Source organism: Sminthopsis crassicaudata, chromosome 3 (genome assembly GCF_048593235.1).
Source record: "Sminthopsis crassicaudata isolate SCR6 chromosome 3, ASM4859323v1, whole genome shotgun sequence".
NCBI lineage: Eukaryota > Metazoa > Chordata > Mammalia > Dasyuromorphia > Dasyuridae > Sminthopsis > Sminthopsis crassicaudata.
The window spans coordinates 365,215,908-365,231,139 of record NC_133619.1 but is presented as its reverse complement, the minus strand read 5'-3'; the positions used below and the strand labels follow the sequence as shown (position 1 = coordinate 365,231,139).

Here is a 15,232-nt window from a genome sequence, read left to right as displayed (position 1 = left end):
CAGCTCTCTTTGTGGTAGATGGCAAAGAACTGGAAACTGAGGAGATGAACATCAAATAGGGAATGGCTAAACTACTTATGGTATATTATTACTACTGGATGGAATACTACTATTGTGCTGTAAGAAAAATATAGAAATGCTTCCATGAAATAATTTAAAGTGAAATGAGCAGAACCAAGAGACTGTTGTATACAGTAACAACAATATTATTTGAAGAATAATTGTGAACAACTAAGTATTCTGAGTATTACAAATATTCAAATCAACTACAAAGGATCTGTGAAGATATTATCCACCTCAGAAAATTAATCAAAAGAAGTATACACAGTATGGTTTTTCTGTGTGTGTGTGTGTGTGTGTGTGTGTGTGTGTATTTGTGTCAAATGGTGGTTTCTAGTGCATGGTAAGGAGGAAGAGAAGAAGACAGTTCAAAACTTAAAATCTAAACAAAAAAAAACTTTATAAAAAAAGAAATTTCTTTCTAGCCACATTTTTCCATATCCTGTAATTTACAGTGTTAATTTTTTAAACTAAAATACAGAACCTTATATTTATATCTGTTAAACTAATTAAGTAGTCTATTTGATAGATTAAACTGTGGTGTATCTGAGTTCTAATTTTGCCACGTGATGAACTGGGTACTCCAACCCCCCAGCTTTCCATTATTTGAAAATCTGTTGCATTTTCCCTTTGCATATGTCTTAATTTCATTACAAAAAAGGTTTAACAGAACATAAGTTGGGCAATAATCATCCCATATTCTATTTAAAAGACTTTCTTCCAAATTGCTATCAACCCTCTAAGAATAGTCATTCAGCCAATTATGAATTGCTCAAACTTTAATACTTTTCATATCACATTTTTGCATCTTTTTGAGATTAGCACAAAAAACTGTAAAATGCTTTGCTGAAGTCAAAAAATATCAGAGGTATAATAATCCCCTTGTTTAACCTGTCAAAAAGAGGAAAGAGGGGAATGAAGCACAATATGCTGAGTGAATCCATACTGGCTATACTTCTCATATCATGATTAATTTTAATTTTTTGCTTGTGAACAGCATAAAGCCCATTACCCTATAATGGTACCCTATATTCCTATACATACATTATTAAAGTTAAAATATATTTTTAGTTATACCTAGCAATCCCCTCCTGAGTTTTCCCAAGTATAATATAAATCACTTGAAGGTAGATACTCTTTCATGTTTCTCTTCATAACCTAGCACTTCTTATGGTACATGCACTCTTTGGTCACTCAATAAGGATTCACACTTGATACATGGAATACCAATATTGGAAAAGTTTTAAATAACTCAATTGGCAACAAAAACCCATATGATATGCAGGAGTAGGCTGCAGGATATTAAAATCAGGGAATTTCAGTGGAAAACATAAAAATATTGTCAAAGAAATCTATGATTGGTGATGAATATTGGTTCTATGTTCCAAGCAATACCATGAAATCCAGAAGGCCCAGCATGTTGATGGACAGATGACTCATGGAAGCTGTATAGGAAAATATGAAGTCCAAGCAATCATTTCAAAAATAGAGACTCAGATTATTATGAGCCAGAACTTGAAACAAGGTGCTAAGTCACTGATAGAGATAATGCTCATGTACTTAGTTCACACCTTTAAAGGAGTTCACACCTTTAGAGAGCATATATAACTAGGAGATTCACAAGTTGGGCAGAAATATAAGCAAGAAGCTCTCAGGGACAAGCCCACTCTTGGACTTCTGGGAGATTCACAAGTCAGAAACCCACAAGCCCACTCTGGGAGGAGTCAAGAGTCATTCCAATTTTCACCTTTGTGCTGGCTGGAGACATTCAGAGGGAGCTCTCGGAACCAAGGAAAGAGATAGGCCTCTAAGAAAGCTAACCAGGCCCAGGAAAAGAGACAAGCCTTTGAAGGAGAAAATAAAGGATCTAGACTTTAACTACTGGTTGCATTTGGGAACATTGAACTGAATTGAAACAAAGGCTGCCTCCAGAAGCTCCCCAAGAAATCTGCTCCCAGAAAACATTATAATTTAGAGAAGAGAACATTACATCAGATTAAAAAGCAGGGAAGAAAAGAGAAGTAAGGAGAGGAGACAATTAAAAGGGAGACAGGAACTTGATGGTGCAAGATGATATACGAATAAGAACCAAAGATATTTCTCCTAGTTCTGGTTCCCTAGGTGCTGTTCTTCATTTCTTACTTTGACCTAAAGTAGTGGCCTTCCTCTTTCTCTTGCCATTACCACCTCTACTGCTTTCAAATAGGAGTTCCTCTCTTCTTTCAAGCAGAACATAAAAGCTTTCCATCCCATTTCAGGTATTAGTTTCATCATACTCTAGTTTAATACCTCAGAGAAATATAAAGTCAGGGCTGGGTTAGTAATTAGGATAAGAGAACTATCAAAATGAATATAAAAGCTAGAATAAAAAGCAGGATGAACCTTTTTTTTTTAAATTAAAATATTAACAAATAAGTTCAAAGATAATAACAGTTTTTGAAAACGGATACTATCCTATTTTCCTTCACAATGCAACTAATTTTCTTTCTGAATGCAAACCAGATTATATAAAATTATGATACTATCCTCATAATATTTCCGCACCATCAATGCGCCTACTATGTGCCAAGCTTTATGCTATGTGCTAGAGAAAAAAAAAAAAAAAAAAGCAAAATATTTCCTATCTTAAAGAAGCTTACATTCTAACAAAGGAAGCCATATGTGTATTTATTTCTCTGTGTGTCTGTATTGTAAATTTCAAGCACATATATATGAGATATATAAATCAAAGTATTTTGTGTTTTAAAAAAATTACTTCAAAAGCCACATAGAAGAGATATGGAAATGGAGATGTGAGTCAAGAGGCTATTACAACACAGTTACTTAGTTATGAGGGGTCCTGACCGGGGGGTGGGGGGGGGGGCTGCATGAGTGAAAAGAAGGTGATAAATGTGAACATGTGGAGACAAAAACACAGGATGTAGCATGCCGCATGACTGGCTATGTGAGGAATGAAAGGAAGAAGTCGGTGATAATTTCACTGAATCACCAGAAGATGATGGTGCTCTGGACAACATTAGGGAAGTTCAGAGGAGTTTTAAGTTTGGTGGTGGACTGCAAAAGACTCAAATATCAAACAGAGGAATAGAGAGTGGTGATTTAAAGGAGTAAGAAGTCACTAAAACTTCTTGAACTATGATAAGGGCTACACTTTGAGAATTTATCAAGAAAAATTAGAAGTGAAGGATGACTACAAAGTGACAGTACCTAAATCCCGTTTAATTCTAAATTCTTTGATAGTTCCCAACTTACCAAGAGGTAGTCCCTAAAAATCTCCTAATCACAATGAAAAGAATGATACTTTTGATGCATTTGAGGTTTAGCACCAAATTATAAGATTGATGTAGGCACCAAATGTTGAGATTCTGTCATGGGAAGAAAGTGTCATGTCATGTCAAGAAGAATGTCATGTCATTTTCTTTGGCAAAAGGTAGCTTTATTTAGGAGAAGAGATTACAGACAAAATGAAGGGGGTATAATAGACACAGGAGAGGTAAATATGAAATAGAGTTGGGAAAGCATATAGTTTGAGGAATGGAAAGGAGATGGATTAAGCAGAGAGAATATCTTGAAGCCTGGTGGAGGGGATGAGAAGACAATTCACAATTCACAGGGAAGTGTTGAAGAGAAAGACTCCAGGAGGCAGAATCCCAGAGTCGGCTTAACCCATCAGCAAAGATGGCCTGGGCCACAGACAGATTTATGTCCTTGGGGATTTGAAATACCTTGGATTTCTGACTGGACACAGCAAGGCCAGGCTGCCTAAGACCCCCCCACCCAGGGGATGGTGCTGTAAGGCTAAGTGATCACCTCAGGGCCCTCTCCTGCCTGCCACTGGGGGTAATCTTCTCAGTACTTTAGACTGCCTCTGCCAAGCCTACCCAATGACCCAGGCCCTCATCATCATCTTCCCTTAACTATCTTTAACTCAAAAATGTCAAACTGAGTGAAACAGTATTGAGATAGGATGTTGAGGATGAAGAACACAAAGGAATATTTGGGCTCTCTAAAGGATAATGCATATAAATCATCAACTTGCAGGGGAGGGGGGGAGGCAGAAACTACAAAGAATGTCATCATGTTGTAAAAATGCAACTATCCCTAATATCATATTAGCATCCTTGGTGAATAGCATCTATTAATGCCAGCAACTAGAATGCTTTTTATACATGCTATATCTATGCCACAAAGAGAATCTAAAGAACATGAAGTTTCTGTGAACAAACTAATAACACAAACTAGCTTAGCTTGGAATCTACATTAAGACCCATATTGAGAAACACGATTATTAGTAATAATTGTTTTAGTAAAACAATAATTGAGCTAATTGTTAAAGTGCTAATAAAAAGACTTTAAAAATCATACCTTTTTTTAGGAACACAATAAATTCTTTTACAGTCTGGTCCAAATTAACTTCATGGTAAACAAGAGGCTTGAAATTGCGATGCTCAAAAGAACGAATGAGACGAACTGTAATTGTTGCTTTCTCAGAAGACATGTGAGAAAATTTCCAGGGCCAGCTAAATATAGAAAAAACATACTTAAAAATAAATAAATCATGATTAATTCAGACAAAATTAGCTACATCTTGCCAATTATCTATCTCATTGAGTTCCAAGGCCATCTTCTCTGGGATATGAAACCAGACTAACTTTCCTAAAGCTGGGCCAAATTCCCAATCTTTCCAATAATGTCAAAGGCTCTCTGACCCAACTGCAAGGTGCTCCTGGTTCTGCTACCTCAGAAAATTCTAGCAGAAAAGAAGAAACATAAGTGAAAAGGAAAATGAGAACCAAGAATGAGTGACATGTAACCCATGGATATGAATTTTCAAATGATTTATTTTAAATTATTTATGCTAATGCTTCCTTCCACTGCCAAAAAAAGTTAACTACAAATTCAATTTTCATACACCAAGTTATTTCATTAAATGTGACAATATTTACCAAAAATACTAATAAAATTTAAATAGTACTATAAACAACTTTTAAATAGTACTATATGCAAAATCTCTTTCCCCCCATAACTGCTCACAGGGGACACATGCATAACCATTCACCCTCAAAAATATTGATATAGAGATAGATATTTTTAAACAGAGCAAACAAGAGGCAGCTAGGCGGTGAAATGGATAGAGCCACTAGCCCTAAAGTCAGGAGGACCTGAGTTAAAATTCGGCCTCAGACACTTAATACTTCCTAGCTGTGTGACTCTGGGCAAGTCATTTGACCCCAATTGCCTCAGCAAAATAAATAAATAAAATTAAATAAAGCAAACAATCCATTTATTACCAGCATCTCAAAATACAATTTGTATGATATACTCTTTATAAGAATGATGATGAAGCAATATAATAAAACACAAAAAGTATTAGCTTTGGAGTAAGAGAACCTGGCTTGAAATCTCTGTTTTGTTCGTTTATGACCTGGTATGACCTCAACTGAGTCAACTACCAAGTTTCTTGGTTCAAAACCTGTTCCTCTATTCCTCCAGGATATAGTACTATGGATTATTCTCTTATCTTCATATTTTCCTATCCATAAGCTCTTTAGATACTACCCATCAGATCTCCCTCATTCCTAACAAAACTTTCACTTGATCCTACTAAACCAATCAAGATTTCAGCTTTTCTCTAGATTCCTTTTCACTATTAAACTTCTAGAAAAAATCAGCCCTACAATACTGCTTTTACAATCTTACTCCATTAAATCTCCATCCCTTATGTAGTCTTTTTCTGATCTTTCTGATCTGATCTCCCTCCCATCCTATTCCAACTTAGTGTTCTCTCATATTTCTATTTATTTGTATATTCTACCCCTTATGTTATATTTCTTCAGCAGAATACAAGCACCCTGAGGGCAGGGGCTATGCAAGCATTTCTTTTTGGTCTTAAAATTCTTAATATATAGCATAGTATATTGTAAAAATACTTTTTGATAAATGAATCTAATTAATTTAAAGATGTCTGAAGCTATTTAAATCTGTTTCACCTTTTGCAAGTACCCCAAAATTTCTACTTCTATTTATTTCATTTTCAATTTGAAAATCCACATATATTTTAATGTCTGCCTAATCTTGATCAAAACAAGCACTTACACTTCCCTGAATCAAAACATTTTTACAAAAAGGAAAAAAACAAAACACATATTTCATAATAGTTGGTTATAAAATAAGATTTATCATGCCTTAGGGAGGGTATATAAACAAGCTGTGCTTGGGGTAATAAAAAGAAAAGATTAGAAAAGATAGGAATGCAGACATCAGATTGCAGAATTAAACAATGTGTGTTGATCTGACTTATTTTAAAACCTAAATTGTTTCATTTTGAAAACTGTATTCAAAGCGGGTTACTAATTGAAGAAAACAAAAATACAATATTGAATAAAAGGAAAATCTGTAATAGGAAAACAAATTCTTGATTATGTGGGCCAGTTGAGTTCTATTTGATACTCTGTTGATAATCCATGATAGTGTTGCATGACTATAAAATGGAGAGTACAAGAATCAAGATGAGTGGTTCTCTATTTACTTCTAAGAAAAAATATGCAATTCTTAGGCTTTCAAAATCCTTCATAACCTAGCCTCACATCCATCTTTACTATTTTCTCAAACCTTATACCTCCCACATACTCTGATTCAGTAACAATGGAAGCATTTGTATCACTGACAGAATCTGCTTAAAGTATTAAAAAATCCTGATACCACAAATTATTGGGTTTTTTAAGAAAAAGAAAATTTCTGTGGCTGGAAAAGAAAACTGGACTTGGGATAGGAGGGCCGGGTTTTGAATCCCAACTCTACCATTTACCAGTACAGCCTTCAGAAAGTCACAATACCTATCTACTAATGAGGTGAAGTCTAGTTTTGGGGGTTCCCAGTCAAGGAACCAAAAATATGATGAGGTTTAGATTTAGGGAACCAAAATGAGATTAGGGTATGTGGTGGTCAGAGTTAAATGATAAGATCTAGTGGCAGATTCGGGGTTCAGGGAACCAAATAGAGAGGTTTGACTCCCCTGCACCCGCTTGGGATTGGGCACAAGGGTAGGGAGTTTTGGGGAACCCCCTTATGGAGGCGTAGAGATTCTCTATAAAGGAATTTACAAAACCGAAAACGTAGATTGATAAAAGAAGTTTATTATAGGGATTGGGAAGTAAGGTTAGAACTCCTGACAGAGTAGCATAAAGTCTGGTTAGGGAAATAGGTGAGGATAAAGCACTGGAAAAGAATATTATTCCAGTGGGTAGAGGCTTCCCTGGCATAGCCTGGCATGTTTGGAACCTGTGCAAAGAAAGGATTTTAGATTGGCTTTTTTATAATAGGAGCTTTGGCTACAACCTAAAGGGGGCTAGTGGGTGGAGTTCCAAGTTGGCTCTATCTACAAACTAGGTTTCATTTTGAGCTGAAATTTGAGTAGAATTGAATGAGTTTCTTTAATTGAATAGGGTTGGAATTCTTTTAGCTCAGGACAGAACCAACCCCACCTAGATTACAGAATGAAGCTGTTTATATTGTTTCCCTCGGGCAGGATCCCACACTGAGGCAGTCTAAGGAGAATTTCTCCTTCAAGAAGTTTTAGAGTTTCAGGGTCCCTTCTTTACTACCAGTTTCCTCATCTGTAAAAATGAGGACATTTGACAAAGTGATTTTTAAGATTCTGTACAATTCTAAATCCTTTGGACATATGACTGGCCAACAGACATCTCCATATGCAACATACTCTGCTTGCTGCCAAACCACAGAGAGATTTAGCAAGCCTGCTTCTGGACACTGACTGGCCAAAGTAGTAGTACTGCTAGATCAAAGAAAGGGTTTACATTGTCTTAAGCTTTTGGGCATAGTTCCAATTGCTCTCCAGAATGGTTATCCCTTGGTCTTCTAATTTGCTTATAGCATTTAAGATTTACTTTCTTTCTTTTTTTCCCCTGAGGCTGGGGTTAGCTGACTTGCCCAAGGTCACACAGCTAGGAGGTGTTAAGTGTCAGAGACCACATTTGAACTCAGGTCCTCCTGAATTCAGGGCTGGTATCTGCTGTGCCACCTAGCTGCCCCAAGATTTACTTTCAAAAGAAAATGGCCCAAGTTTCCTTTCAGAGATTCACAGAATCCTGTCATTTTGCATAGGCTAAAGTTCCTTAGAGGGCTTAGTTCTATCAAAGAAATCTTTTGTATGCATTCTCAGTCTTATTTCTGTAGTCAATCCAAAACTTAATTATGTTTAGAAATAGAGAGCTGGAACCTGTAATCAACAATCTCAATTTTCTAATTATAGTGTTGTATGACTGTAAAATGGAGAGAAGAAGAATCAAGGCAAAGTGTTGAACTGGTAGTTCCCTATTTGCCTCTAGGAAAAAATATGCAATCCTTTCTTAGGTTTTCAAAACCCTTCATAACCTAACCTCATATCCATCTTTCCTGTTTTCTCAAACCTTTTATCTCCCACATGTCCTTTAATTCAATAATAGTTGGCCTCTATTGCTATTCCATGAAAGAGATATACCATCTTTTGGCTTCAGGCATTTTTTCTGGCTAACCTTCAGTTGTGCCACAGTTCTCTTTTAATGTCCTGACTCAGTTTCCCTAATTGTCCTATTCAGTTACTCTGCCTCAGGTTAAAAAAATTACCTCTTAATATTAAGATAAAGGTCTTATTCTTAGACCTTAGGCTATAGTCATTCTCTCTTAATGTTTGATGGGATAAAGGTCTTTATGCATTTTAGACATCATTTGAATATCAGGAACCTCTCCAGCACCTCCCTCCCTTATGCCTCCCTTCATTATGTCATCCTCATCCTAGGTTCCTCCCCCCATTAGGTCATCCCCATTCAGGTACCTCCCCCATTATGTCATCGGTCTTGTAACCCTATAAAAGAATCTCGTATTCAGGGCTGGATTCTTTGAAATGATAGTCTCGTTCAGCCCTGGGACCAAACCATGGATCCATTTGGTCCCAGTATTTCTCTCCATCTAATAAATTATTAAATACTCTCTAATCTCTATCTTGCCCAGTTTCTCCAGCATCACATTTTATGCCTGGAATACTCCTCCTCTTAATCTGTTTTTTGGCTTCCCAAACAAAAAGTTTTAATCAGAATTATTTTTAGAACACAAAAAAAAGTAAAATCCCATGGCAGATGAATAGGAACACAGATAATTTTAAAAGCCTCCTTTCATATAATCCAGTTGAAAACATATAGTTTCATCATGAATTTGTATTAAAGATTTTATTTCATCCACTCACATGATGACATGCTGGTATACTATTTAGCATAAACTATGGCAAACCCTATCAAAGTATACTGTTTTTGAATTCTCTATAGCGTCAATTCAGGACCAACCCAAGTAAGTTCGGAAGGTTGCACAAGGGGATTTTTGGCTAGAGTAATTCATGAAATTATCTACTCAAAACATGGAGGAACAGCCTTACATACTGAGAATTACCCTACCAATTAAATAAAAAAGCTTATGATGTAATGAAGTTTTATGTACAGGGACACCAAAATATTTTTTCACATGGCATATGCTTCCTCACTTTCTTCTTCTATTATCCACAACTTTCAGTCATTTTTACTGAATGTAAAGACATAGACCAATGGGAAAAAATGCTTACAAAAACCTGCCTGTTTCTAATATTCTCATTAAGGATGTCCCAAATATGACAAGACTATCATAAAAATTTTATGTAGATAGAAAAGCAGGCAGGTAAGGTGAGTAGTTGTCAATATTTTTTCAGTTGTTTTCTGTTTAATTGGCAGCTGATTGATATAATGAGTAATGTAATATATGGAGTCAAGTTCAAATCTAAGCTCAGTCACTGTTACCCCAAGCAAGTCACAACCTTTGACTCAGTTTCCCTCACCTGTAAAGCAGTAATAATATATAGCACCTACATTACAGAATTATGAAAATCAAATAAGATAATTCTAAAACATACAGCACAATGCTTGGAATACAATAAGCCTATATTAGTTATTAATACAGTTAAAAAATTTTCTAAACGCTTTTGGAATCTTCCTTTTTCAAATAACTTATAAATCAATCTTTTAAAGGTCTCCTAACTGTTACACTCAGTAGGGATCTCCTTTATGAATTCTAGATCTAATCCAGCAGTTTTTCTAAGCGTTCTTTTAGTGAAATTTTTTAAAGCTCTTCTTTATGATATTCAGAATTGTGACGCTCAGATCATAGGATTGCAGATCTAAAACTAGAATGGTTCTTCAAAGCCAATTAGTCTCCGTTATGCTTACAGCAATTGTAGATGAGTAAACTGAGGCTACAGACATTAGGTAATATTCCCAAAGTCACAAAATGATTAAACATCAGTCCAAGTATAATGGTTCTGCTGTCCTTCATGATGAAGTCTGGTACATAAATCTTTTACAGGTCTTTTCCCCTTTTCTGTTATGCCCCCTCTGTCCATGCTCCTCAGTTGTTTTCAGATTAGTTTGCTTACTGAAGGATCTTTAAACCAGTTTTACACTTCACTGTTTCTGTATTCTTTTTGAGATGATGTTGCTCATAATTTTCCATTATTCTTATTCCTAGGATTTTCTATGCAAGTTTAGACCAACAATCGGTAAGCTTTTATTAAAGAGCTCAGATATTTGGCTAACAGATCATGCAACTCAGGCATGTTAGTATCACTCAACTAAATCACTCTAGCATTGTCAAAGTATATCCTTATTAAATACTCTCCTGTTATGATTCATCAGCACACTTCTATGTGTGAACTTAAATGAGAACAAAAATATCAAGCATACATCTCTACTAGACCTATTTATGAACATTTTCATCATCCCTCAAGCCACCCTTGAGAGAAAAAGAAGAAAAATTTGATACCACAATAACTGAAAAAGAATTAGCATTTTATTCTGAAGTTGTCACTGTGTGGGAAAAAAAAAAAAAAAGCTTACTATAAACATCAAGTACATTGAAAGTGGTATAGTGGTAAAGCATGGAACAGACACAGGTTACAGCCAGATACTAAGGAACTATTCTCACACTTATTAATCAAATGTTTTGTGTTTTGTTGCTTGTATGTTGTCTTTCCCATTAGACTGTGAATTCCTTCCCTTGTGGCAAAAATTTCACTGGTCCCATGATGTCACTGGTGTAAATCCTCTCTCAACAAAAATAGATTATAATCCCTCCATATCTTGTCCATGTCTTTCCATAAATTCTCAACAGGGAACATTAATTTTGTATACTTATATACTAGAAGCTTTTCTCTACTATTTTTTTTTTTAATATTTTTGTGGACATACATTCACAAAAAAGCAAACATTTACTTACTATCTACTATATAATGGGTAGAATGCCTAAACTGATTCTGCCTCTGGTTACCATTTCTCTGTTTGACAAATCAAGTGTTTGATAAATAAGGTACATTTTAGTCTCATTGTAGCAACTGGTTAAACTTTTGTATGAAATCATTATAATCAATGTTGCTATTTAACATTCATTACCAATTTTTAGGATCAATAATTTTAGATAAAGATTGCTTGAATTATTTCAATTGCATGTCAGATGTTTTCTTCATTAATATTCTTCTAGCTTTAGACCGATAATTTCAGCATTCAGAGGTCTCATTGGATATAGAGAGATGACTCAGGGGTGATTTCCACATCTATAAAAATTCTTTGCCTGTTAAACATAACAAATTTCATTTTTGTGATGTTATTCAGTGATTCAGTTATTCAGCATATCTAAAACTTACCAATTCTTTTCTTTAAAAAATTTATTATTAGATACATGAAACTTCTGTTTGGCTCTTCCATTTCTTATTCTTATCCCACCTTTGCACTGAGTCACTAAGTATCAAAGTGTATGTTGATTTAAAACAAAAGTTTATGGATTCCTTCATAGAATTCCTATAGAAAGCTATAATTATTTCCATAGAAGTCTTTTTGCAAACATTTAGTAAGTAGCATTACTGAGCTAGGAAGTACTGAAGTTAAGTATTTGCCAAAAAAAAAAAAAAAAGAAAGAAAGAAAGAAAAAGAAAACTACAATGAAAATGTTGAGGGAGTCCCTGAAGTTTATTGAATAGGGGAATGAAGTCAGATCTGCCCTTCAAAAAAATCTTGTTAGCAGCGGTGTAGGTTATAGATTAGAGTGGGGAGAGACTAATATAGGGAGATGAAGTAGAAGGTAATAATAGGTAAGATATGTGAGGATATGCAGTTAAATATTGAAAAGGTAGAAAAAATATTTGACAACTGATTAGATATATGGAATTAATGAGTCAAGATTATCATCAAGGTTGTGAATTTATATGAACAAAATGATGGTGGTGTTCTAAAAAGAAATAGACAAGTCTGAGAAGTATATTTTGGTTATTAAGATGATTTCTGATTTCGAATTTGAGATGCCTAGAGAACACAGTAGGAAATGTGTGAGATAAGACAGAAGCTCAGGAAACCATGTCTAGATACATAGATTTTGACATCATCTGCATAGAAAAGATAACTTAGTTCCTGGTCAAAGATCCAGGCTAGAGTGGCAGTCCAAGTGTGAAAGTAGCAGTGGTATGGCTCAGATCCCAGGTACAGAGAAGGCTTTCACTTAAAACATTTAGCCCAGCTTGTAAAGGAATAACCAAAATAGGAATCCTAGACCTACAGTTCTGCTACTCTGAGTCCAAAACACTCCCTAGGTGGCTGATCCATGCTGAGTTCAGTATTCTACTTTTGAACAGACCCAAAATCAGGTCAGGAAATTACAGAGCTCAGACCATGGGGATGTCAATCAGATTTTGTCCCACAATCAGACTATTTTATTAACATTGAAAGTTTGCATGTCTCTAGCCTGTTTTTGAATTCCCAAAATAACACAACACTCAATACCTAAAGAAAGCAACAACAGGACTAGTCCAAAATTTAAAAAGTCAAAACAAAAAAATCAGAAGTAGGCTGGAAGGGCAAACAAAAAAGGAACTACATCATAATGAATTATTATAGGGGCAGAAATGCTTGAGACAGAAGAGAATGATTAAAAGAGCTAAACCAGTGCCTCAGAAGAAAACATGACTTGGGCTCAAATGCAACTAATGTACTTGGAAAAGATGAGTCAAAGGGGGTTTGTTTGATGATGAGTTTCATTCTAAGTAGAATAAGAACACCAGAAGAGAAAGGAATTAGTTTGGCACAGGAAAAGTTTGTACAAGCAATAAATTCCCCCCAAATTAGAATGGACCATATAGAAACTAAGGATTTCAAGAGACAAAAAGAAATAAAAAGATGAAAATTTAAGAAAATGCTGGCTATCTCATAGCAAAAACAACTGCTTTTAAAAAATAGATCAGAAGGGGAAAAAAATTAAGAATTAGATTACTACATACCTCTCAGATTGGGCTAAGATGACAGGAAAAGATGATGATAAATGCTGATGGGGATATGGGAAAACTAAGATGCTAATACATTGTTGTAATTACACTGACGTTGAACTGATCTGACCATCCTGGAGAGTAATTTGGAACTATGCCCAAAGGGCTATCAAACTGTGCATACCCTTTGATCCAGTAGTGTCTCTACTGTGTCTGTATCCCAAAGAGACCTTAAAAAAGAGAAAAGGATCAATTCTGATGGACGAGGCCCTCTCCAACAATGAGATGAGCCAAATCAGTTCCAATAGAGCAGTAATGAACTGAACCAGCTATATACCCAGCGAAAGAACTCTGGGAGTTGACTATGAACTACTACATAGAATTCCCAATCCCTATATTTTTGTCTGCCTACATTTTTGACTTCCTTCACAGGCTAATTGTACACTGTTTCAAAGTCCGATTCTTTTTGTACAGCAAAATAACTATTTGGACATGTATACATATATTGTATTTAACTTATACTTTCACATATTTAACATGTATTGGTTAACCTGCCATCTGGGGGAAGGAGAGGAAAAGTTGAAACAAAAGGTTTTGCAATTGTCAATGCTGGAAAATTACCTATGCATAAAATTTTTGTAAAAATAAAAAAATTAAAATTAAAATTTAAAAAAAAGATTAGAAGGGAAGCAATAAACTGGGAAAACATTTTTACATTCAAAAAGAAATTTTGTTATGAGATTTATATCTAAGATCCCTCAGAAAAATTATCTCATGACAGACTGATGAAGTACTAAGAAATGAACTTCATACACAGTCACAAGAAGATTATGTGATGATTAGTAGTGATGGACTTGGCTCTTCTCAACAATGCAATGATTCAAAGCAAGTCCCTTTGACTTGGGATGAAAAATGTCATCCACATCCAAAGAAAGAATTGTGGAGACTGAATATGTAGAATAAACTAAGGATAAGAATTATAAGCTACTAAGTAAGAAATTAATTTAGCATATTTTCTCAAATATTTATTCAGAAATAAAAGAAGTAAAAGACTTGAGGAAGCAGTAATCAAAGCTAAATAAAAGCATGTGGAGGACAAAACCAAAACAAAACAAACAAAAAAAAAAAAAGTCTTAGGAATATCAATTTCCTTAAAGTTTTACTTCTCCAGCAGCAAAGCAGCAATATCCTATTTATGGGAGAGGGGGAGTTTATTAGGAAGATCAATTTTCTTCAAATTTCATTTCTCCCACAATAAATATCACATATCATTTTTATAGAATTCTAAATTTTTAATATGTAAATTTTAACAAGTAATATAAGTTTCAAGATCTCTCCTTCTTTCCTTTCAGTAGACACTTCCCTATGCTTCTTGCTGGCATGTGCTAGAGAATAGAAAATCATTTTAGTATTAAAATAAGTTAAAGTGTAACTAAAGATAGATTTTATTGTCCTTAATTCATAACATGACAGGAAAATCCCCTAATGTTTCTAGGTCTCAGTTTTTTCATGTGAAAATAAGATAGTTGGATTGAATGATCTCTGAGGTCCTTTTCTACTCTAAAATCTTGTTATGGCTATGCTTAAGAAAATGTTTTTGCTATTTTTGTATGTTCCACTAAATATTCCCTTCTATTAAGAGTTCGAAGATTTTCATTTGTGTGTGTATGTGTATGTGCTGTGTGTGTTTTTATCAAAAAAAAGAAAAAAATGATCATGCTGTCTATCCTGAAACCAGTAAAATGTTTGGTCTCAAAAAAAAAAAAAGGGGGGGGGGCAGCTAGAGGGTTCAGTGGATAGAGCACCAGCCTTGAATTCAGGAGGACCCAAGTTCAAATCTGGTCTCAG

At 34.9% G+C, this 15,232-nt stretch overlaps 1 protein-coding gene across 9 annotated transcripts in view; it reads right to left on the bottom strand.

Moving 5' to 3' along the window:
• The window catches only part of C3H2orf76 (chromosome 3 C2orf76 homolog), an 83,342-nt gene that overhangs the window by 54,825 nt on the left and 13,285 nt on the right, over positions 1–15,232 (bottom strand). For all 9 annotated transcript variants that reach the window (XM_074301828.1, XM_074301833.1, XM_074301830.1 and 6 more), the window contains exon 2: positions 4,426–4,580. In XM_074301828.1, coding sequence (XP_074157929.1) covers positions 4,426–4,580 — 155 coding nt within the window. The remainder of the gene's footprint in view (positions 1–4,425; positions 4,581–15,232) is intronic.